Source organism: Balaenoptera ricei, chromosome 2 (genome assembly GCF_028023285.1).
Source record: "Balaenoptera ricei isolate mBalRic1 chromosome 2, mBalRic1.hap2, whole genome shotgun sequence".
Taxonomy (NCBI): domain Eukaryota; kingdom Metazoa; phylum Chordata; class Mammalia; order Artiodactyla; family Balaenopteridae; genus Balaenoptera; species Balaenoptera ricei.
The window spans coordinates 120,543,577-120,570,539 of record NC_082640.1 but is presented as its reverse complement, the minus strand read 5'-3'; the positions used below and the strand labels follow the sequence as shown (position 1 = coordinate 120,570,539).

The following is a 26,963-nucleotide window of genomic DNA, read 5'->3' as shown; positions in this document are numbered from 1 at the left end:
AATCAAACTATCAAAAATTAAATACGAAGAAAAATTATTAAAAGCAGCAAGGGGAAAACAGCAAATAACATGCAAGGGAATCCCCATAAGGGTAACAGCTGATCTTTCAGCAGAAACTCTGCAAGCCAGAAGGGAGTGGCAGAACACATTTAAAGTGATGAAGGAGAAAAACCTACAACCAAGATTACTCTACCCAGCAAGGATCTCATTCAGATTCGATGGAGAAATTAAAACCTGTACAGACAAACAAAAGCTGAGAGAGTTCAGCACCACCAAACCAGCTTTACAACAAATGCTAAAGGAACTTCTCTAGGCAGGAAACACAAGAGAAGGAAAAGACCAACAATAACAAACCCAAAACAATTAAGAAAATGGTAATAGGAACATACATATCGATAATTACCTTAAATGTAAATGGATTAAATGCTCCCATCAGAAGACACAGACTTGCTGAATGGATACAAAAACAAGACCCGTATATATGCTGTCTACAAGAGACCCACTTCAGACCTAGGGACACATACAGACTGAAAGTGAGGGGATGGAAAAAGATATTCCATGCAAATGGAAATCAAAAGAAAGCTGGAGGAGCAATTCTCATATCAGACAAAATAGACTTTAAAATAAAGACTATGACAAGAGACAAAGAAGGACACTACATAATGATCAAGGGATCGATCCAAGAAGAAGATATAACAATTGTAAATATTTATGCACCCACCATAGGAGCACCTCAATACATACGGCAAATGCTAACAGCCATAAAAGGGGAAATCGACAGTAACACAATCATAGTAGGGGACTTTAACACCCCACTTTCACCAACGGACAGATCATCCAAAATGAAAATAAATAAGGAAACACAAGCTTTAAATGATACATTAAACAAGATGGACTTAATTGATATTTATAGGACATTCCACCCAAAAACAACAGAATACACATTCTTCTCAAGTGCTCATGGAATATTCTCCAGCATAGATCATATCATGGGTCACAAATCAAGCCTTGGTAAATTTAAGAAAACTGAAATCATATCAAGTACCTTTTCCGACCACAATGCTATGAGACTAGATATCAATTACAGGAAAAGATCTGTAAAAAATACAAACACATGGAGGCTAAACGATACACTACTTAATAACCAAGTGATCACTGAAGAAATCAAAGAGGAAATCAAAAAATACCTAGAAACAAATGACAATGGAGACACAACGACCCAAAACCTATGGGATGCAGCAAAAGCAGTTCTAAGAGGGAAGTTTATAGCAATACAATCCTACCTTAAGAAACAGGAAACATCTCAAATAAACAACGTAACCTTGCACCTAAAGCAATTAGAGAAAGAAGAACAAAAAAACCCCAAAGTTAGCAGAAGGAAAGAAATCATAAAGATCAGATCAGAAATAAATGAAAAAGAAAGGAAGGAAACGATAGCAAAGATCAATAAAATTAAAAGCTGGTTCTTTGAGAAGATAAACAAAATTGATAAACCATTAGCCAGACTCATCAAGAAAAAAAGGGAGAAGACTCAAATCAATAGAATTAGAAATGAAAAAGGAGAAGTAACAACTGACACTGCAGAAATACAAAGGATTATGAGAGATTACTACAAGCAACTCTATGCCAATAATATGGACAACCTGGAAGAAATGGACAATTTCTTAGAAATGCACAACCTGCCGAGACTGAACCAGGAAGAAATAGAAAATATGAACAGACCAATCACAAGCACTGAAATTGAAACTGTGATGAGAAATCTTCCAACAAACAAAAGCCCAGGACCAGATGGCTTCACAGGAGAATTCTATCAAACATTTAGAGAAGAGCTAACACCTATCCTTCTCAAACTCTTCCAAAATACAGCAGAGGGAGGAACACTTCCAAACTCATTCTATGAGGCCACCATCACCCTGATACCAAAACCAGACAAAGATGTCACAAAGAAAGAAAACTACAGGCCAATATCACTGATGAACATACATGCAAAAATCCTCAACAAAATACTAGCAAACAGAATCCAACAGCACATTACAAGGATCATACACCATGATCAAGTGGGGTTTATTCCAGGAATGCAAGGATTCTTCAATATACGCAAATCAATCAATGTGATACACCATATTAACAAATTGAAGGAGAAAAACCATATGATCATCTCTATCGATGAAGAGGAAGCTTTCGACAAAATTCAGCACCCATTTATGATAAAAACCCTCCAGAAAGTAGGCATAGAGGGAACTTCCCTCAACATAATAAAGGCCATATATGACACACACACAGCCAACATCATCCTCAATGGTGAAAAACTGAAACCATTTCCACTAAGATCAGGAACAAGACAAGGCTGCCCACTCTCAACACTATTATTCAACATAGTTTTGGAAGTTTTAGCCACAGCAATCAGAGAAGAAAAAGAAATAAAAGGAATCCAAATTAGAAAAGAAGAAGTAAAGCTGTCACTGTTTGCAGATGACATGATACTATACATAGAGAATCCTAAAGATGCTACCAGAAAACTACTAGAGCTAATTAATGAATTTGGTAAAGTAGGATACAAAATTAATGCACAGAAATCTCTTGCATTCCTATACATTAATGATGAAAAGTCTGAAAGTGAAATTAAGAAAACACTCCCATTTACCACTGCAACAAAAAGAATAAAATGTTTAGGAATAAACCTACCGAAGGAGACAAAAGACCTGCATGCAGAAAATTATAAGATACTGATGAAAGAAATTAAAGATGATACAAATAGATGGAGAAATATACCATGTTCTTGGATTGGAAGAATCAACATTGTGAAAATGACTCTACTCCCCAAAGCAATCTACAGATTCAATGCAATCCCTATCAAACTACCAATGACATTTTTCACAGAACTAGAACAAAAAATTTCACAATTTGTATGGAAACACAAAAGACCCTGAATAGCCAAAGCAACCTTGAGAAAGAAAAATGGAGCTGGAGGAATCAGGCTCCCTGACTTCAGACTATACTACAAAGCTACAGTAATCAAGACAGTATGGTACTGGCACAAAAACAGAAATACAGATCAATGGAACAGGATAGAAAGACCAGAGATAAACCCACGCACATATGGTCACCTTATCTTTGATAAAGGGGTTAAGAATATACAGTGGAGGAAAGACAGCCTCTTCAATAAGTGGTGCTGGGAAAACTGGACAGGTACATGTAAAAGTATGAAATTAGAACACTCCCTAACACCATACACAAAAATAAACTCAAAATGGATTAAAGACCTAAATGTAAGGCCAGGCATCATCAAACTCTTAAGGAAAACATAGGCAGAACACTGTATGACATAAATCACAGCAAGATCCTTTTTGACCCACCTCCTAAAGAAATGGAAATAAAAACAAAAATAATCAAATGAACCTTCAAAGCTTTTGCACAGCAAAGGAAACCATAAACAAGACCAAATGACAACCCTCAGAATGGGAGAAAATATTTGCAAAGGAAGCAACTGACAAAGGATTAATCTCCAAAATTTTAAAGTAGCTCATGGAGCTCAATATGAAAAAAACAAACAACCGAATCCTAAAATGGGCAGAAGATCTAAATAGACATTTCTCCAAAGAAGATATACAAATTGCCAACAAACACATGAAAAAATGCTCAACATCATTAATCATTAGAGAAATGCAAATCAAAACTACAATGAGATATCATCTCACACCGGTCAGAATGGCCATCATCAAGAAATCTAGAAACAATAAATGCTGGAGAGGGTGTGGAGGAAAGGGAACACTCTTGCACTGTTGGTGGGAATGTAAATTGATACAGCCACTATGCAGAACAGTATGGAGGTTCCTTAAAAAACTAAAAATAGAACTACCATATGACCCAGTAATCCCACTACTGGGCATATACCCTGAGAAAACCATAATTCAGAAAGAGTCATGTACCAAAATGTTCATTGCAGCTTTATTTACAATAGCCAGGACATGGAAGCAACCTAAGTGTCCATCAACAGATGAATGGATAAAGAAGATGTGGCACATATATACAATGCAATATTACTCAGCCATAAAAAGAAACGAAATTGAGGTATTTGTAGTGAGGTGGATGGACCTAGAGTCTGTCATACAGAGTGAAGTAAGTCAGAAAGAGAAAAATAAATACCATATGCTAACACATATATATGGAATCTAAAGGAAAAGAAAAAAAAAAGAAAAAAATGTCATGAAGAACCTAGGGGCAAGACGGGAATAAAGACACAGACCTACTAGAGAATGGACTTGAGGATATGTGGAGGGGGAAGGGTAAGCTGGGACAAAGTGAGAGAGTGGCATGGACATATACACTATCAAACGTAAAATAGATAGCTAGTGGGAAGCAGCCGCATAGCACAGTGAGATCAGCTCAGTGCTTTGTGACCACCTAGAGGGGTGGGATAGGGAGGGTGGAAGGGAGGGAGACGCAAGAGGGAAGAGATATGGGAACATATGTATAACTGATTCACTGTGTTATAAAGCAGAAACTAACGCACCATTGTAAAGCAATTATACTCTAATAAAGATGTTAAAAAGAAAACAAAAAACTGCAATCCTGTTCATCATTACTTAACTTTACTTTTCTCGAGAGTATTTTTCACCTTAGGAAATATTACGTATTTTATTTTATTCATTGCCTGTCCCTCCTACTAGAATGTAAGATACAGGAAGAAAGGAATATTTTCATTTGCTTTATTTATTGCTAAAACCAGGGTCTAGAATGTTCTGTCAAAGAGTAGGCACTTCAGGGCTTCCCTGGTGGCGCAGTGGTTGAAAGTCTGCCTGCCAATGCAGGGGACACGGCTTCGAGCCCCGGTCTGGGAGGATCGCACATGCCGCGGAGTGACTAGGCCCGTGAGCCACAACTACTGAGCCTGTGCGTCTGGAGCCTGTGCTCCCAACAAGAGAGCCCACGATAGTGAGAGGCCCGTGCACGGCAATGAAGAGTGGCCCCTGCTTGCCACAACTAGAGAAAGCCCTCGCACAGAAACGAAGACCCAACACAGCCAAAAATAAATAAATTAATTAATTAATTAAAAAAAAAAAAAGAGTAGGCACTCCAATAGTGGTCCTTCAGCCTCTTATTGACCTATGAAAACTACTTTCCATGTTCTGTTACTCAGGGTTGAATCCAGTGTCCCTTTGATTCTTCTCACTCTCTCTACTGAATCAGAGTTGACTACTATCATTGACACTTATCCTTGAGTCCATAATCGCAGAGGACTCTAGGATAGAGAAGTGTGCAGAACTGCCAATTTCCATCAGTAATCCTAAAATCTGATTTATTAAAAGAAATACTTTACAGTTAGAGTCTGTGTTTTAAAGAAATAAACCATTAAACCAAAACCATCTATTGCATGTCTTTCATTTCCTTTCTGGATGACATTTCAGGCAATCTTTGCAATAATGATGCTATTATATACTATAATCCCTAGAGGCTTGGGCTAGGATTTAGTAAATTAGAGTGCTGGTCTTGGCAAAGCCAGTAATTTAGGTTCATATCCTTTAACTTCTGTGTCTCAATTTTTCTATCTTACAAATGGGGACCATTCTGGCCCTTTTACATAGGGTCTTATACAGAAATTATTTGTATACATCTTTTCTTTCCATTATCTTTGAAGATTGGGGCTGTTTTTATTTATCTGTGTATATCACATGCTATTTACAATGTTTAGTAGATCAATATATGCATGGATAAAACAGATTTTAGTTTTAAGCATGAAATTACCTATGTGGAATTACTTCAAAAAATGTATGATGTAATATAAAAAATACTATTTATTTTTACCATAAAATGAGGCTTAACAGATTCCCAGGAAAAAAAGGAGAAATTACATCTTTTCTCCCAAGGAGAACAAATTTATTTACTTACTCAGTATGAAAAATTAAAAAAAAACCCTGCCACTCATTTTCCTCCATTCTTTTGTTCCCCATCATTCCAATACCACTGATTTATCCTGTAATTTAAAGACCAGAAATTTGGAACTTTAAACCTCAAGGCTTCACTATTCTCCAGCATCCACATCTAGTGATACCAAATTCCATCACCTTTTTTGTTTCTATTTGTCAGCTCCATCCTTCTCATCTGTATTTCTGTAGCCATGATGTTAATTTTAAATTAAGACCATTGAATGTTACTACATTTTAGCAAAAAGTGGTAATATTTAGCCTCTTACCAGTACGTCATGCACCAAGGCTTGATATGTCCAAGTATGGTGTAAAGGAGTTGCCAAATCTATGTTTCTGTCAACAAGGACTAATAAAGGCCTTTGGAAGCTGTAAATATATTAAAAAAAATTATGTAACTCTTAATACCTGTGTATACATCTACATTCTTCTACTACTTTCAGTATATGTCATTTTCATATGAACAATAAGTATACTAATATTGACATTCCATAATACTTTGCTTTCTAAAAAATTTTCTAGTACAATCAAGTAAAGCAATGTTTTGTACTACCTAGAGCCTGTGTATAATGCTAGATTATAAGTCTTACTTAGGGAACTTTCTTAAAGGAAAAAATCTATACAAATACTTCTACAGAATAATTTTTATAGTTATCAAAGTAAGAATAAGTTCCTTCTGCTCAGATTTATATTTTACATTTTTGAATAAAAGGAAAAAAAGAAAACCCTTTGTCAGGTTCAGGGAAAACAATTACAGAGAGTAGGATCTTACGAATTTATACAAATGTTCAATAGTTTCATAAATTACAAATTCCAATTTTTTCCTGAAAACACAAATTCAAAAAAGCAGACTCAAGAGAAGAGGCTCACAAAACCCTATCCCATTATAAGATATGAAACTAAAACATTATACCATAACAGTAACTAATTATATAATTACTCACTTACCAGACACGTCATATATTGTTTAACTCCATCACTATCATTTAGATATGAAATAAACTACATTTAAAGCAAATTGAGGCACAAAGTCATTTGGTTACCATGTGTCTCCAAAAGGCATAGAGATTTCGCTTTAGAGGCACTACTGTATCAAGAGTACACGTCAATTTTCAATAGGCATTGCTATCTGATTTTATTTACTATATGTATTTTCTCCTGAAAGACCTCTGACAATTTCAGTAACTCATTACACCCTACTGGGTGTAAGACAGTGAACTCCCAACTGCATTAATTATAAGACTTGGCGATAAAAAGGTAGGAGTGGCACCCTTACCACCACCTACTATCGTTTATTATTCCAGAGCTAGGTGGAGGGCAGGGAGGATAGCCTACGGCAGGGTTTCTTAACTCAGCACTACTGACATTTGTGGCTGGATAATTTCTTATTATGGGGAGTTGTCCTGTGCAGTGTAGGATGTGTAGCAGCATCCCATAATGCACCCCACTAGATTCCAGTAGCAACTAACCAGTTGTGACGACTGACATGTCTCTAGACATTACCAAATTCTCGTTGAGAATCATTAGCCTACAATTGGATTCAAATACATTTAACAATAAATAGTCTGACAAGGTTGCTGACCCCTAATTCAAATAATTTAGAAATGCACACAACAAACTAAAAGTAAGACAATTATATTATGATTATGTGAATACACTAAAAAAAATTTATCTAAATAAAACAGTGCCTTTATATTGGTTTCTAAGGCTTATACCAGAGCACAATAAAAAAGAAACTGTTCAGTAAGGTATGACATAGTGGTTGCTTCTGTTGAAAAAAAAATCAGATGAGAATTTGATGTTTCTGCTCTACTTAATAAGAAATATCATTACTTAGAAGAATATTTAGACCAGCAATGAAATTGCAAAACAGTTTAAAGTAACATGGGAGGTCAAACAGTTGAACAAACAATTTGAAACACAATGTTAGTATCAACTGCAAATTATAGGAATAGTATATAAAACTGTAAGAGCCATCAAGTTGACTTAAAATGAAGTCTCTGAAAGGTTACCATAAGAGTATAATTCCTGGAAGGCAGTTATACTGAGTATCAGTTTATTTTCACAGGCTTTACTTATTAATTCACCTAAAACTAGGGATAATAATTAATTTTCCAAAATACTGTCTATTCCCCTTGAAATAATTTTCAGCCATTGGTGTGGGTTTCTTTACTTCCTCCCCCCAAAACGGTCCATTATTTTATTTTATTTATTTACTTATTTTTTTTAAACATCTTTATTGAAGTATAATTGCCTTACAATGGTGTGTTAGCTTCTGCTTTATAACAAAGTGAATCAGTTATACATATACAATATGTTCCCATATCTCTTCCCTCTTGCATCTCCCTCCCTCCCACCCTCCCCATCCCACCCCTCTAGGTGGTCACAAAGCACCGAGCTGATCTCCCTGTGCTATGCGGCTGCTTCCCACTAGCTACCTATTTTACATTTGGTAGTGTATATATGTCCATGACACTCTCTCACCCTGTCACATCTCACCCCACCCCCTCCCCATATCCTCAAGTCCATTCTCTAGTAGGTCTGTGTCTTTATTCCCGTCTTGCCACTAGGTTCTTCATGGCTTTTTTTTCCCTTAGATTCCGTATATATGTGTTAGCATACTGTATTTGTTTTTCTCTTTCTGACTTACTTCACTCTGTATGACAGACTCTAACTCCATCCACCTCATTACAAATACCTCCATTTCATTTCTTTTTATGGCTGAGTAATATTCCATTGTATATATGTGCCACATCTTCTTTATCCATTCATCTGTCGATGGACATTTAGGTTGCTTCCAGGTCCTGGCTATTGTAAATAGAGCTGCAATGAACATTTTGGTACAAGACTCTTTTTGACCTATGGTTTTCTCAGGGTATATGCCCAGTAGTGGGATTGCTGGATCGTATGGTAGTTCTATTTGTAGTTTTTTAAGGAACCTCCATACTGTTCTCCATAGTGGCTGTATCAATTTACATTCCCACCAACAGTGCAAGAGAGTTCCCTTTCCTCCACACCCTCTCCAGCATTTATTGTTTCTAGATTTTTTGATGATGGCCATTCTGACCGGTGTGAGATGATATCTCATTGTAGTTTTGATTTGCATTTCTCTAATGATTAATGATGTTGAGCATTCTTTCATGTATCTGTTGGCCATCTGTATATCTTCTTTAGAGAAATGTCTATTTAGGTCTTCTGCCCATTTTTGGATTGGGTTGTTCGTTTTTTTGTTATTGAGCTGCATGAGCTGCTTGTAAATCTTGGAGATTAATCCTTTGTCAGTTGCTTCATTTGCAAATATTTTCTCCCATTCTGATGGTTGTCTTTTGGTCTTGTTTATGGTTTCCTTTGCTGTGCAAAAGCTTTTAAGTTTCATTAGGTCCCATTTGTTTATTTGTGTTCTTATTTCCATTTCTCTGGGAGCTGGGTCAAAAAGAATCTTGCTGTGATGTATGTCATAGAATGTTCTGCCTATGTTTTCCTCTAAGAGTTTGATAGTGTCTGGTCTTACACTTAGGTCTTTAATCCATTTTGAGTTTATTTTTGTGCATGGTGTCAGGGAGTGTTCTAATTTCATACTTTTACATGTATCTGTCCAATTTTCCCAGCACCACTTATTGAAGAGGCTGTCTTTTCTCCACTGTATATGCTTGCCTCCTTTATCAAAGATAAGGTGACCATATGTGCGTGGGTTTATCTCTGGGCTTTCTATCCTGTTCCATTGACCTATATTTCTGTTTTTGTGCCAGTACCAAACTGTCTTGATTACTGTAGCTTTGTAATATAGTCTGAAGTCAGGAAGCCTGATTCCCCCAGCTCCATTTTTCGTTCTCAAGATTGCTTTGGCTATTCGGGGTCTTTTGTGTTTCCATACAAATTGTGAAATTTTTTGTTCTAGTTCTGTGAAAAATGCCAGTGGTAGTTTGATAGGGATTGCATTGAATCTGTAGATTGCTTTGGGTAGTAGAGTCATTTTCACAATGTTGATTCTTCCAATCCAGGAACATGGTATATCTTTCCATCTATTTGTATCATCTTTAATTTCTTTCATCAGTGTCTTATAATTTTCTGCATACAGGTCTTTTGTCTCCTTAGGTAGGTTTATTCCTAGATATTTTATTCTTTTTGTTGCAATGGTAAACGGGAGTGTTTTCTTAATTTCACTTTCAGATTTTTCGTCATTAGTGTATAGAAATGCAAGAGATTTCTGTGCATTAATTTTGTATCCTGCTACTTTACCAAATTCATTGATTAGCTCTAGGAGTTTTCTGGTAGCCTCTTTAGGATTCTCTATGTATAGTATCATGTCATCTGCAAACAGTGACAGCTTTACTTCTTCTTTTCCGATTTGGATTCCTTTTATTTCTTTGTCTTCTCTGATTGCTGTGGCTAACACTTCCAAAACTATGTTGAATAATAGTGGTGAGAGTGGGCAACCTTGTCTTGTTCCTGATCTTAGTGGAAATGGTTTCAGTTTTTCACCATTGAGGACAATGTTGGCTGTGGGTTTGTCATATATGGCCTTTATTATGTTGAGGAAAGTTCCCTCTATGCCTACTTTCTGCAGGACTTTTATCATAAATGGGTGTTGAATTTTGTCGAAAGCTTTCTCTGCATCTATTGAGATGATCATATGGTTTTTCTCCTTCAATTTGTTAATATGGTGTATCACATTGATTGATTTACGTATATTGAAGAATCCTTGCATTCCTGGGATAAACCCCACTTGATCATGGTGTATGATCCTTTTAATGTGCTGTTGGATTCTGTTTGCGAGTATTTTGTTGAGGATTTTTGCATCTATGTTCATCAGTGATATTGGCCTGTAGTTTTCTTTCTTTGTGACATCTTTGTCTGGTTTTGGTATCAGGGTGATGGTGGCCTCGTAGAATGAGTTTGGGAGTGTTCCTCCCTCTGCAATATTTTGGAAGAGTTTGAGAAGGATAGGTGTTAGCTCTTCTCTAAATGTTTGATAGAATTCACCTGTGAAGCCATCTGGTCCTGGGCTTTTGTTTGTTGGAAGGTTTTTAATCACAGTTTCAATTTCAGTGCTTGTGATTGGTCTGTTCATATTTTCTATTTCTTCCTGGTTCAGTCTCGGCAGTTTGTGCATTTCTAAGAATCTGTCCATTTCTTCCAGGTTGTCCATTTTATTGGCGTAGAGTTGCTTGTAGTAATCTCTCATGATCGTTTGCATTTCTGCAGTGTCAGTGGTTACTTCTCCTTTTTCATTTCTAATTCTATTGATTTGAGTCTTCTCCCTTTTTCTCTTGATGAGTCTGGCTAATGGTTTATCAATTTTGTTTATCTTCTCAAAGAACCAGCTTTTAGTTTTATTGATTTTTGCTATTGTTTCCTTCATTTCTTTTTCATTTATTTCTGACCTGATCTTTATGATTATTTTCCTTCTGCTAGCTTTGGGGTTTTTTTGTTCTTCTTTCTCTAATTGCTTTAGGTGCAAGGTTACGTTGTTTATTCGAGATGTTTCCTGTTTCTTGAGGTAGGCTTGTATTGCTATAAACTTCCCTCTTAGCACTGCTTTTGCTGCGTCCCATAGGTTTTGGGTCGTCGTATCTCCATTGTCATTTATTTCTAGGTATTTTTTGATTTCCCCTTTGATTTCTTCAGTGATCACTTCATTATTAAGTAGTGTATTGTGTAGCCTCCATGTGTTTGTATTTTTTACAGATCTTTTCCTGTAATTGATATCTAGTCTCATAGCGTTGTGGTCGGAAAAGATACTTGATACGATTTCAATTTTCTTAAATTTACCAAGGCTTGATTTGTGACCCAAGATATGATCTATCCTGGAGAATGTTCCATGCGCACTTGAGAAAAATGTGTATTCTGTTGTTTTTGGGTGGAATGTCCTATAAATATCAATTAAGTCCATCTTGTTTAATGTATCATTTAAAGCTTGTGTTTCCTTATTTATTTTCATTTTGGATGATCTGTCCATTGATGAAAGTGGGGTGTTAAAGTCCCCTACTATGATTGTGTTGCTGTCAATTTCCCCTTTTATGGCTGTTAGTATTTGCCTTATGTATTGAGGTGCTCCTATGTTGGGTGCATAAATATTTACAATTGTTATACCTTCCTCTTGGATCAATCCCTTGATCATTATATAGTGTCCTTCTTTGTCTCTTATAATATTCTTTATTTTAAAGTCTATTTTGTCTGATATGAGAATTGCTACTCCAGCTTTCTTTTGATTTCCATTTGCATGGAGTATCTTTTTCCATCCCCTCACTTTCAGTCTGTATGTGTCTCTAGGTCTGAAGTGGGTCTCTTGTAGACAGCATATATATGGGTCTTGTTTTTGTATCCATTCAGCCAGTCTGTGTCTTTTGGTGGGAGCATTTAACCCATTTACATTCAAGGTAATTATCAATACGTATGTTCCCATTCCCATTTTCTTAAATGTTTTGGGTTTGTTATTGTAGGTGTTTTCCTTCTCTTGTGTTTCTTGCCTAGAGAAGTTCCTTTAGCATTTGTTGTAAAGCTGGTTTGGTAGTGCTGAACTCTCTCAGCTTTTGCTTGTCTGTAAAGGTTTTAATTTCTCCATCAAATCTGAATGAGATCCTTGCTGGGTAGAGTAACCTTGGTTGTAGGTTTTTCTCCTTCATCACTTTAAGTATATCCTGCCACTCCCTTCTGGCTTGCAGAGTTTCTGCTGAAAGATCAGATGTTAACCTTATGGGGATTCCCTTGTGTGTTATTTGTTGTTTTTCCCTTGCTGCTTTTAATATGTTTTCTTTATATTTAATTTTTGACAGTTTGATTAATATGTGTCTTGGCGTGTTTCTCCTTGGGTTTATCCTGTATGGGACTCTCTGTGCTTCCTGGACTTGATTAACTATTTCCTTTCCCATATTAGGGAAGTTTTCAACTATAATCTCTTCAAATATTTTCTCAGTCCCTTTCTTTTTCTCTTCTTCTTCTGGGACCCCTATAATTCGAATGTTGGTGCGTTTAATGTTGTCCCAGAGGTCTCTGAGACTGTCCTCAGTTCTTTTCATTCTTTTTTCTTTATCCTGCTCTGCAGTAGTTATTTCCACCATTTTATCTTCCAGGTCACTTATCCTTTCTTCTGCCTCAGTTATTCTGCTATTGATCCCATCTAGAGTATTTTTAATTTCATTTATTGTGTTTTTCATCGTTGCTTGGTTCCTCTTTAGTTCTTCTACGTCCTTGTTAAATGTTTCTTGCATTTTGTCTATTCTATTTCCAAGATTTTGGATCATCCTTACTATCATTATTCTGAATTCTTTTTCAGGTAGACTACCTATTTCCTCTTCATTTGTTAGGTCTGGTGTGTTTTGACCCTGCTCCTTCATCTGCTGTGTGTTTTTCTGTCGTCTCATTTTGCTTATCTTACTGTGTTTGGGGTCTCCTTTTCACAGGCTGCAGGTTCGTAGTTCCTGTTGTTTTTGGTATCTGTCCCCAGTGGGTAAGGTTGGTTCAGTGGGTTGTGTAGGCTTCCTGGTGGAGGGGACTATTGCCTGTGTTCTGGTGGATGAGGTTGAATCTTGTCTTTCTGGTGGGCACGTCCACGTCTGGTGGTGTGTTTTGGGGTGTCTGTGGCCTTATGATTTTAGGCAGCCTCCCTGCTAATGGATGGGGCTGTGTTCCTGTCTTGCTAGTTGTTTGGCATAGGGTGTCCAGCCCTGTAGCTTGCTGGTCGTTGAGTGAAGCTGGGTCTTGATGTTGAGATGGAGATCTCTGAGAGATTTTTGCCGTTTGGTGTTACGTGGAGCTGGTAGGTCTCATGTGGACCAGTGTCCTGAGGTTGGCTCTCCCACCTCAGAGGCACAGCCCTGATGCCTCATTATTTTTAATAAACAAAAGTTAAATACACTATAATGGACAGTTTGAAAAAAATATTTCTATTCAATAATAATTGAGCAGTCAGTAACTCTGGCATTATCTACTCATGCTAGACATGGTAACAAAGACAAAAATACTTTGCCAGTATTTTAATGTAAAAATGGAAACCAGTTAATAGACAGGTAGAAATAGACATAGGCATCACAAGTTATTCAACTTACTTTTTTTCATTACTAAGAGACTTAATGATAATTAAAAGGAAGTGGCTTCTTACTTCAAAAGCCGTATAAACAGAAAAATGTATCCTACAGATGATAAAAATGAAAAACAGAAAATTCTAACAAAAGAAGGTAAATTAAATAAAATATTCCATTTGTATTTTTAAGAACGATTTGAATCAAAACCCTGATCTAGACTTTCCAGTATAAGGGTATTCTATCAGACAAGGAAAAACAACCCAAAAAACTCTAAAAATGTTTCATTTTCAAGCATATAAGGTGTATTAACTAACATAATACCTGAACTGGCCAGCTCCAAGTGTGTCACCTGTAAAAAGACTGTTTCTTGCATCTCTCAGATTTTCCCGAAGTTTCTTATCTAGTTTCTGAAAAACGAAATTTTACATTAACTTTTTCTAAAAATATTTAATTTTATTGGAGCATAGTTGATTTACAATGTTGTGTTAGTTTCAGGTGTACAGCAAAGTGATTCAGTTATACATATACATATATTCATCTTTTTTTAGATTCTTTTCTTATATAGGCTATCACAGAATATTGAGTAGAGTTCCCTGTGCTACATCAACTCTTGAAGAACAGTTGGTAATACACAACGTATTCTTAATTTTGGAACTAAGAAATTTAGAATTCCTTTACAAAACAGCAATTCTCACATTTTAGCTTCTTTACTATTCAATATTATCCTAACTTGGACTTGAAAAGACCAATGCTTTTTCTATTGTGACTCAGACCTGATTTCACTAATAATCACTTTTGTTGACTATTTTTACTTTAGGTATGGGAAACGTTTTGCAGTAATAACCCACACTCTCTCCCAAAGCATAACTTGCTGCACCGAGGAAGCTATCTCAATAGTGGTGGTTACAAGAGGCTCCAGAATAGAAATGGAATATGTGAAAGAAACTAGCCTTCCATCTGTCAATGATTCATTTGGGCTACTAAAACTCAAAAATGTTAGTGTATCTTCCTCCATCTTTCCATACCATTTACCTTCTTTTCAGTAACTCTGTAATTTCTCTAATATATTATTTTTTAATCTTTAAAGCAAATTCTTGAATGCTCATTTTACACAGAATGTTCTACTCCAGTATTTTGGGAGAGCAAAATACACTTCATCATGTTAAAAATGATTATAATTGTTAATAAATGTTTGCTAAATGAAGTTAAATATTAAATGATTTGGGGAATCAAATAAGTGTAAAATACTACTTAGAGAGACAAAGCTAAATGAGGAATATTTATTTGAGTAAAAAAGAAACAGGGCTGGAATAGCACATTCACATTGGAATAAATCATTTTACTTCATCACATGATCACAATGATTACTTTTTATTTTTGGTGGAATCCCAATGTTATAAAATAAAAATATTTGCCTTTGGCACTTAATATATAACCCATAACAACTGTATTAGTATATATACTTAATATTAACAAAAATACTTGAGGTATTTAGGGAAAACAACTGACACATTATTTATCCCCAATGGATATTTGCATGAACTCACCACTGCTACCATTTCTGCTGCTGTTCCTCTTGAACATCTGATTATAGGGACAGCACCTATTTTAACAACAGATGTTAGCAATGATTTCAGCTCTTAATAATTAAAATGGATACTTATAAAATACATCAGCATCAAATAATAACATACAATAGATATATACAATTTCAGGCTACAAACATAAAAGGATTTATAATCTTGAGAATAAAAGCAAGGTTTCAGAAATAGACCTTACCATTTATAAAGACAACATGAGGGAGTCAGAAAAACATGGTTTTTATATTGTGTGGGTAAATCAGTGTGACGATATTTTTTCAATGGACTGACTAAATCAGCACTTTGACGAATTTAAAAGATAATATCAATAGAAAACACATTCTTTGCATAATGTAAAATGCTCCTAAAAGTTGGCCTCAATTTATTATCAAATCAACTCATTTTAGACTTCTAAATTTCTCTCTATTATTCCAAGTTTTATTGGAGGCTGAAATCCTAAAATGAGAAAAAAAATCAAACTGCACTGAAAATCTCATAAAACAAAGAACATTGTAATATTCATATGCTGAAATTCTTACATTTTAGATTCTATACAAAGCATGCTCAGTCAGTTGTAAAAGTAAAAACGTGAAATATTAGTACGTTTTTTAAAACTTTGTTTTCTTCTGATGGCAAGCTATACATGTCTGTCCTAAGAAAATCCAAATAATATTAGAAATGTATAAAGTTAATCCTCTTGATTCAAGCACCCCAAAATAATCCCCATTAAGAATTAGATATGAATGTTTCCAGGTTATATTCTACATATAGTCTAAATATGTGTGTGTGTGGAGTGCATAAAAAACAAAAATAGGATACTTTGCATACCATCCTTAAATTTGCTTTTTTTCCACTTAATTTACTGTTGATATCTATGTCAGGTTGGCAGTAATTTCAACTTTTCCTTTGAGAAAAATCACTTTCTGATACTCTACATAATAAAAGTGGCTCTAACACTTCAGTGGTCTGTACACTTCTTTTTCAATCTACCTTAACCTTGAAAATATAGTTATCATCAAGCAAAAATAACCTTAATGTCCACAATAACCCTAGCATTCAGCAAAATTCTGGAGACTGTGTGCAAAAATAGAAAGATTAATTATGTCTGTTTAATGACTAAAAGTGTTATACATGTGCGTTCTTTAACAAACAAAAAAAGACCCAACAACTCCATTTGAAGGTACTGAGAGCAATCGAGAGCAAGCAGAAAGTGGAGGAGGGTAAAACTCTTGAAAGAAGAGAAATACTTGAACAGTGAGAGACACTTTTAACCAGCTTTCCTCTTGAGGGTACTTTCCAGTTTGCATGGCACAGAGGAGAAAGAGCTCAAGCAGAAAACAGAAGACTCACTGAGCTGGGAAATCAAAGCCTGGAGTTCAGGGCTGGAAATTAAAGGGAAAAATCCCTGAAAGGAGGGACCTGTGAAATCTGTATGCAAATTCTCCTCAAGCTTTTGTCTATATCCTAAACTATGCATGTATCTCTCAATTATTCTCATTTGTGAAAAAGAGAGAAATTTTATTAATGTAGTGTGAGGATCATTTTAACTGAAAAGTTTTCAGTGTCTGCAAAATTAAAATTGCAATTAGAGGATTTCTAAACATATCCATTATTAATAGTAACGAATAAAATCATACATTAGACACTAAACACAATGTAGCTGTAAGTAAATTTAGATACTCCAAAGAAATGTTTAAAATTTTGAGAATATGTTGGATAAGTGTTTTACGTAAATTTAATGTTTTCTGGAGCCTTGGGAGTTTGCCTTAATACTTACCAGGCATATATCTCTCCAATTAGAAGTGCATTTGAAATTTTTCAAAATGAAATATTAAAAGAAAATTAGCAGGCACATAGGTGAAGCCACCAGCAAACATTCAAACAATATATTAGGAGGTTACAATTACCAAAGACATCTAAGGCGACAACTCAAGAGAGCTGCTAAATGCTAACTTCATCAAATTATTAGAAGAATTGTGGTTTTATATAGTACAGAATGTATATTTTATCTCAACTCTGGAGAGAGGGACTGTAGAGATCTAGATAGATAATAAGGGATCATATTGCAGTGTAACAGGTTAAAATGAGCTGTTAAATAATTAATTTACTTTCAAGAAATAAACAAAGGTTTGAAAACTTACCCAGTGTAACAAAAAAGCAAAAGAGGCTGTCAACAATAGTGTCCATAACAGTTTCCATTTCCGTGTCTGTGATATCTGGTCTGTTAATGGCTAAAATGACATAGATAAAGGAGAAGAAAGCGACCAAAATTTATCCCTTATTTTTGTTAAAATTATTACTCAACACCTATCAATATTCAGTTTGATAATATTTGTAATAGTTAAAGAAGTAAAAATTTTTATGCTTTAAATTTTAAGTGAACAAGTATCCACAAAAATTATAATACTTCAAAAAAAATACCACCTCAATATCAGTAGTAGTAATGAGTAGTATCAATATTAGAGCAGTAATAAGAAAAAACCCACCACATAAATTATACAAAATTTTTGCCAGAGCAAATAGGAAAATAAATATCGTCTTCCATAATTTTATTCACAAACATTAAATGGCCTCAAGAAACTACTGATCTTACTATCCAAATACTGCCAGAAAAGGACAATGTATCAATAAATCAACTACGGCAAGACCAACATCACATACATTTTCTTTGTATTATAACAAATTATATAAATTTCTTTTCTGATCTACTAGACTGTACTTAAGTGGTTCTCAAACTTCAGTGGATAGAAGAATCATTCTAAGAATAGGAGAGAAGAGAAAGAAGTTTCTCTGGAAGCTATTAAAAATGAAAGATTCTTAGCCCTTTCCCTCAGGGATTCAATTCAATAGATTTGGGATAATTCTAGGTAATCTACAATTCTGACAAACACCTCAGGTGATACTTGGGGCTACACGTTTTTTTCTTTTCTGTCCCATTTCTTTCTTGGAACTTTAAGAAGCAACATGTCAAATGTTTTTAAAAGGTAAGAGTAATAATGGTCCCTAGCCAGGAGGGAAAAATAAACGGAAAGGTGGCAAGCCTACTCACTAGGTTGACAACCAGTGACTTTGCTATCCTGGCTGCTCTACTACGCGATGGCTTCCACATTTGAAAAACAGGTTGTTGGGGCTACGCTTTAAGAAACATCGCTGTGAAGACTTTCCTTGACAGTCAAAGACCTTGCCTTATTCATCTTCCTATCTCTCAGAGTACCCAGGCTCAGTGTCTGACAAGTAGGTGCTCAGTAACTATTTGTTAAAAGACTGAATGGACTAAAATATTATCTATATAATACGTTTAATTTCCCAGCATCTTGAATGTGAAAACAAATATAAAATTCAATACAACTTGTGATCAGCATAAGAGGAAATCAGAATCCAACTGGATACATCAGAGTGTTCAAAGAAAGTATGGTACATGCAGAGAACATAAAAATAACAAAGACTTTAACCATAATCTGGATGAGGAAACGTGCTGCTATTCAGTGTTGCAGACTGCCATCTATCCAAATCAGATGACAGAAATGGCATAAGGATACAACGTGAATTATGTAAATTCAGGGGATACCAATCCAGTGAAATACTCAGCTCATTCTGCCAGTCACTGGTTCAGGTAAAATCTATATGAAGCCTCCATCCTTCAGGTTCATACCCTTCAGTCCCACACCTCTGAAACAACTGACCTCAACAGTCAAAACACTGTCCATCACTAACTTCAACTCACTTTCAACAACAACCTGGTCTGAGACATTAGCCTAAGTCTAACTAAGGTGACAAGTCTGCGTCCTTTATTGGATAAATTCCCAATCCGTGGAAAACAGGTGATAAAAATTGAATCCATGATATCAATATGGTTGATTTATGTTTTGAATAATCTGTTTAAGATTATTAATTAAAGCACTTGTAATGTTTGAGAGGATTTGCCACATAATTACATAATAATTAAGAGCACTAACTCTGGAGTGAGTGCCTGGATTTAGTAACCCGGTTTTGCCATTTCCTTATCAAGTTACTTAGTATCTGTGCCTCAGTTTTTTCATCTAGAAAACAGAAATAATATTAATTCCTACTTCATTAAGTTATTCTGAGGAGTAAATGAGCTTATATTGTAAAATGTGTATAGGGCAATCTATTATATAGATTATAATTATATTATAATCGTAATATTATAATAATTAATAATTATATTGTTAATATAATAATTATTAGCCCAATAATTATATTATAATTATACTACTGAGAATCTGGGCGATTATGCATGTGATTATACTTTAAAATTAATAAATTAAATTTATACTTTTAATTCAATAATTATTAATTTCAGACTTGTGATTTTTAAGTTGAGAGATATAAGAAAACAAATTTATAAACACTTGAATGTTTAATGAATTTAGACTCCCTATAAATTTAATTATTTTTAATAATTATTTAAACATTGGGGCAGATTTTGTTTGTTAGATTTATAAAGTTGCCTGGTCTGGTGTTTGAAGTACTTAAAACTACTCAGCCATAAAAAATCATGAAATTTTGCTGTTTGCAGCAACATGGATGGACTTGGAGAGTATTATGTTAAGTGAAATAAGTCAGACAGAAAGACAAATACTGCATGGTATCACTTATAAGTGGAATCTAAAAAATGCAACAAACTAGTGAATGTAACAGAAAAGAAGCAGACTCACAGCTGCAGATAACAAATAAGTGGTTACCAGTGGGGAGAGGGAAGGGGGGGCAATTTAGGGGTAGGGATTAAGAGGTGCAAATTATTATGTATAAAATAAGCTACAAGAATACATTGTACAGCATAGGGAATACAGCCAATATTTTATAATAACTATAAATGGAATATAACCTTTAAAAATTGTGAATCACTATATTATACACCTGTAACTTACATAATATTATACATCGACTATACATCAATTAAAAACAAATAATTAAAAAATTAATAGGCTGAATTTATAAATGCAACTGAAACTGTTTAAGGAAATTTAACAAACTAAGTTTGTTGACTAAGTTTGTTAAATGAGACTGATTAGAATTTAGTCAGTTCAATCTGAGTTAATCAAAGAAAAAGTAAAGGTGCTTGTTTTCAAATAAACAAATTTATAAACAAAATTTACAAGTTTAGCTTAAAGGCTTAAGGGAAACTAGGTTTTAAACATGGAACTTAAGTAGCTAATTAAGTTAAAGGTCAGTTAAATGTAAATAGACTTCTGTAAATAACTAGAGTAGTGTCAAAAATCTCTTACATGGGCAATTCAGCAAATACTTACACCCATTTAGAGATGTTGCTTAATTTCAGCAAGAAGGCATACCATGGAGCTCAGTGAAACCAAAAGATTCATGCTCTCTTCTCTTGGGAGCTTACCACCTGGTCCAGTGTGTTATGATAGGATACCACTAGCATTTTGAGCAGAACAATTTTCTGTGTGAGTATGGTTTACACACTGCAGAAGATTTAGCATCCCTAGTCCCTGCTCACTAAATGCTAGTGCTAATTGTGACAATCAAAAATGTCCTTGCACATTTCCAAATGCCCCCATGGGAGGCCCCTACTTTAGAACCTCTGAAACTCTAGTCATCCCCAAACATCTCAATCCTTAGGTATCAAATTAATAATTATTTCTATGAATTGGCTAATCACATCTTCTATAGTCTGCAATTTTCTTTAAAATATTTGACATAACTAATCAATGGGCACAAAGTTTCAGCTAGGCAAGATGAATAAGTTCTAGAGATCTGCCATACAACATTGTACCTAAATCAACAATACTGTATTATATACTTAAAAATGTTAAGAGGGTTGATCTCATGTTAAGTGTTTTTACGAAGAAAAAGAATCAGCATAGACAGTAAAACATGGTGTGGGTGTCCGTGTGCGTGCGTGCATGTGTGTGTGTGTATGCATGTGTGTCTGTTAACTGTGTGTATGCGTGTGCATCTGTTAAGTTTAATCTACATCCAAGGAATGGTCAGTTTATCAAAGCTGGGAATACAAACTTCAGAGGTGGTTAGATAGCATTTGATCAAATACCAATACTCAATCCTACCACTGCATGAACAGGGTGTAAGAATCAAGGGTGTCTAACAACCTATATTTGAGAATGGTACTTACATCAATACTTCATTCCATAATAGGACATTAGTAGCTGCTGACTCTTTGTTGTTGTCTGATCTTGACAAATAGCAACATTAACCAACCTTTTCTGAGTACTTACGATATGCCAGTAACTTTTCCAAGCATTTTACATACACTAATGCATTTAACTCCCATAAAAACTCTGAGGTAGATAGTATTATTATTCCCGTTTTACAGATTTGGAAACTAAAGCACAGAGAAGCAAAGTAAACTTGTTCTTGTCCAAGGGTCAAAGTACTAAAAGATTAACTGACTCTTACTACTAAAATACTGTCTTACTCACCATGAGTGAACCATTCATGCAAGTTGCTGTGGGGTAACTAAAAGGTCAGATAATTGGTCCTTCATTGAGCTTACAAAACAGATTTAGTAAGTGTTGTCTACATGTGACAGAACTCAGTCTGAGACTTGTTTTCTTCATGTGCTGTAAACAAAGCTGGTTTTGGAGTGCACTAAACATGTTTACTATTGTTTTTTTACAGTACACTGTTCATTTTGTTAACAATGAATTATAAAATTCCTATTTTTACATACCACGATATGAAACAAGCTCCTTATTTTGATTACATAATACAAACATATCATCTTCCAAAGTAATAAAATTGAGATACTGATCGAAAACCTAGAAACAAAAGAAAAGGTTTTCAAATCAATTTTACAATATTGAATGCACATTTAGTTTGATTTAATCTACTAATGATAAAATGAAAAAAATTATAACTATATTCAATAACTAAAAATTATACCATGTAGCATGTAGATTGCCTAATTGGGCAAGAATGAGAAATTAACATTAAAAAGCAATAAAAAAAACAAGACTCTGGGCAATAAATTATCAAGGAGAGTAACAGTTTCTGAAAACAAAATTTAAGAAGATATAAAATTTTAAAGCAAATTGTGGTTGGGATGGGAATGGATATCAAATATGAAGAAAAACCACAATTATAATTTTTATATTCATTTTAATCATACTTCTCTAAGAAAGTCATAGTAACTGTTTTTACACTGTGAACTATATTTATAGGTGGGGAAAAGTTACACTAGTTCTTTAGAAGTGTAAATCAGGAGAAAAATGAAGAAAACTATCTGAGATATGTTAAATGTAGTTAAATCGAAAACTGTTCCTATTATTTCATGTAAAACTAATGATAAATTTTGGAAGAGAAAAGAATAATAAGACACAAGCCTTAAAAACTAATCAGAAGTAGTTAGTGGACTATCTAAGAATGAAAAATCTATTAGTATGAAAGAATGGGAATTAAATGCATGGTTGTTTAGTCTTTTATTCGCCCTATATCATTCTGTAGAATTTTCAGTTATATCTTGTCCAAATTCAAGAAACAAAGGGCAAAACAGGGCTACAACCAAGAAAATATTTTACAGATTTATTTATAATTAAGCCGAACATGACTAAAAGTGACTATGATATAGAATTGCTGGCCTTCTTTCTTATAATATGCAATATAGCCCCCTTGGATACTCTCTCCTAACTAACAAAATATCTGAAGATAGTATGGTGACTATAGTGATCACTGATAAAACAATGTCAAAATATTTTGGGTATAATTTGTGACAACACAACTGTCAAACTATTTCTAAGCTGAGCTAAAAAAATTATACAAATCCCAGCCCAAAACAAAAATTGATTCAGCTTTTTATTTATGTCTTTCAAATTAATTAAGTAATAAGTTCCTTTAGTTTGGTTTATTTTGCCTAGTTCGAGTTGAAGATAATTTACACTATCAGAACTCTTTCTAGAAGTATTGGGTCTAAATATTCCTTAGGTTGTTCCAGTCCTTTGTAAATTAGACACCAATGTCGATTTATAGGTTTCAGAATATTACTAAATTTTACATTAACAAAATGTTATCAGCCACCCAAAACCTCTTACCTTGGCTACTTGTGTTACTGCACTAGCTGCTAATGCTGCATTTGCAATATCTTCCAGTTTACTTCTTGAAATAGCAGAAATAAAATTTAAATAATATGATTCATAGAGTTGATTGCGAAGATCCTATGAATACAATGAATACTTCATTCTTATAGGATAGTATAAAGGATGATGACCAATGCAAATCTTTTAGATACAATAAGAGCAAGGTTTTAGAGGATAATATGCATATTTACAAGACAGGTTATACAAATGATACAAAAAAAGTATCTCAGGAGAATAAAGTTATGAAGAGGTACTGGTTACTTGGTTACCAGATATAACTGACATGTATTTTAATAATTAAAGTTATGATACTATAATTATATTATCAATAAAATCCTATTCATTACAGTAGTATACAAAACTGCTTTGAATTACCATACTTGTATTCTTCTTAAAAAAATCCAGAAGTGGCTCTCTTATATAGCTTAAATGCTTATTATAATTGGCAGACACTACCTTCTACTGTTTCTAGTCATGTGATGATACAACAAATATTTCCTTCACTGTACACAGACATGTTATAATTCTAATGACCAATTCTAGAACTATTCCTTCTCAATCACCCAAAAACAGTGTCATTTAAACTTATGTTAATTCTTAAATCAAATTTACTTAGATTCTTAAACTCTAGGCAAATAAATATCTAAATAAGCATATTTCTTCAAATCTAAGATAATGTCATTATAACAGGCACTGCTGTTTTATGTAGCACTAAGGAAGAATGAATGCTGCCAATAAAATTCTGTAACACACCATCAATTTTAAGATACATATGATTTCAAAGATGCTGAAATGTGAAAACCTGAGGGTCTGGAGCCTGTGTGAGGAAGGTGGCCGAGCAGAGCAGTGGTTCAACAAAGACTGGGAGATTGGTTAAGGAATTGAGAATTGATAAATAAGTAATTATGTTGAGGACGTTAGGAGCCATGTTTCTCACTGTTAAGAAATTATAAATTTTTAAAGGGAGAAGGAAAAGCTAGAATGAATCCTGTATTTCTGAATTGAAACAATTTCAGAGGTTATCTATCTGTCTAAATAGAGAGATAAGCAGGAAGATTTATAGCATTAAATATTGGTATAAATATTGATATACATGTATTTCTCAGCTCTGTCCATTGAGAGGACCCAAGAACTGTGACATCCTAGCAGCAATGAGTACCTAATGCTCAGACACTGATTTCTAAACACCATTCTCCACAAAAAGCAACCAGGGCTCCTTAGACAAATGGCTGAAACTTGGGGTCGGACAGAGAAAGTACAAGATGAGACTGGAATATTTTATTATGGAAAAAAGTAAGGAAGTGATCAAAGAATGAGGGAGACATTTCAAAAGAAGTTGAGCAATGTTGCAGGATGTAAAATCAATACATAAAAGTCAACTGGGTATTTATACACTTGCAATGAGCAACACTAAAAATGAAATTAAGAAAACGATTCCATTCACAATAGCATTAAAAAGATACAAAGGAATAAATTCAGCAAAAGAAGTACAAAACTTACATTCTGCACAGTATAAAATATTATTAAAAGATTGAAATAAATAGAAAGATATCCCATGCTCACAGATCAGAAAATTTAATATTGTTAAGATGGCTGACAATCATCAACAGGAAGACACTGGAACTCACCAAAAAAGATGCCCCACATCCAAAGACAAAGGAGAAGCCACAATGGAACAGTAGGAGGGCACAATCACAGTAAAATCAAATCCCATACCTGCTGGGTGGGTGACTCACAGACTGGAGAACACTTATACCACAGAAGTCCACCCACTGGAGTGAAGGTTCTGAGCCCCACATCAGGTTCCCAACCTGGGGGTCCGGCAACAGGAGGAGGAATTCCTAGAGAATCAGACTTTGAAGGCTAGTGGGATTTGATTGAAGGACTTTGACAGGACTGGGGGAAACAGAGACTCAAATCTTGGAGGGCACACACAAAGTAGTGTGTGCATCAGGACCCAGGGGAAGGAGCAGTGACCACAGGGGAGACTGAACCAGACCTACCTGCTAGTGTTGAAGGGTCTCCTGCAGAGGCGGGCGGTGGCTGTGGCTCACCATGGGGACAAGGACACTGGCAGCAGAAGTTCTGGGAAGTACTCCATGGCATGAGCCCTCCCAGAGTCCGCCATTAGCCCCACCAAAGAGCCCAGGTAGGCTCCAGTGTTGGCTTGCCTCAGGCCAAAAAACCAACAGGGAGGGAACCCAGCCGCACCCATCTGCAGTCAAGCGGATTAAGGTTTTACTGAGCTCTGCCCACCAGAACAAAGGTCAGCTCTACCCACCACCAGTCGCTCCCATCAGGAAACTTGCACAAGCCTCTTAGATAGCGACATCCACCAGAGGGCAGACAGCAGAAGCAAGAAGAACTACAATCTTGCAGCCTGTGGAACAAAAACCACTTTCACAGAAAGATAGACAAGATGAAAAGGCAGAGCGCTATGCACCAGATGAAGGAACAAGATAAAACCCCAGAAAAACAACTAAATGAAGTGGAGATAGGCAACCTGCCAGAAAAAGAATTCAGAATAATGATAGTGAAGATGATCCAGGATCTCGGAAAAAGAATGGAGGCAAAGATCGAGAAGATGCAAGAAATGTTTAACAAAGACCTAGAAGAATTAAAGAACAAACAGAGATAAACAATACAATAACTGAAATGAAAACTACATGAAAAGGAATCAATAGCAGAATAACTGAGGCAGAAGAACGGATAAGTGATCTGGAGGACAGAATAGTGGAATTCACTGCTGCAGAAGAGAATAAAGAAAAAAGAATGAAAAGAAATGAAGACAGCCTAAGAGACCTCTGGGACAACATTAAATGCAACAACTTTCGCATTATAGGGGTCCAAGAAGGAGAAGAGAGAGAGAAAGGACCCGAGAAAATATCTGAAGAGATTATAGTCGAAAACTTCCCTAACATGGGAAAGGAAATAGCTACCCAAGTCCAGGAAGCACAGAGAGTCCCAGGCAGGATAAACCCAAGGAGAAACATGCCGAGATACATAGTAATCAAATTGGCAAAAATTAAAGACAAAGAAAAATTATTGAAAGCAGCAAGGGAAAAACGACAAATAACATACAAGGGAACTCCCATAAGGTTAACAGCTGATTTCTCAGCAGAAACTCTATAAGCCAGAAGGGAGTAGCATGATATACTTAAAGTGATGAAAGGGAAGGACCTACAACCAAGACTGTGCTATTCGGCAAGGATCTCATTCAGATTCGATGGAGAAATCAAAAGCTTTACAGACAAGCAAAAGCTAAGAGAATTCAGCACCACCAACCAAGCTCTTCAACAAACGCTAAAGGAACTTCTCTAAGTGGGAAACACAAGAAAAGACAAGGACCTACAAAAACAA

General features: G+C 35.1%; 1 protein-coding gene across 1 annotated transcript in view; it reads right to left on the bottom strand.

Moving 5' to 3' along the window:
- Positions 1-26,963, bottom strand: part of SCFD1 (sec1 family domain containing 1) — a 142,228-nt gene that overhangs the window by 88,165 nt on the left and 27,100 nt on the right. The window contains exons 5-10 of the mRNA XM_059914032.1: positions 23,559-23,681; positions 22,202-22,289; positions 17,670-17,759; positions 15,496-15,551; positions 14,270-14,355; positions 6,194-6,293 (exon numbers count right to left, since the gene is read on the bottom strand). Of these exons, the coding sequence (XP_059770015.1) occupies positions 6,194-6,293; positions 14,270-14,355; positions 15,496-15,551; positions 17,670-17,759; positions 22,202-22,289; positions 23,559-23,681 (543 nt within the window). The remainder of the gene's footprint in view (positions 1-6,193; positions 6,294-14,269; positions 14,356-15,495; positions 15,552-17,669; positions 17,760-22,201; positions 22,290-23,558; positions 23,682-26,963) is intronic.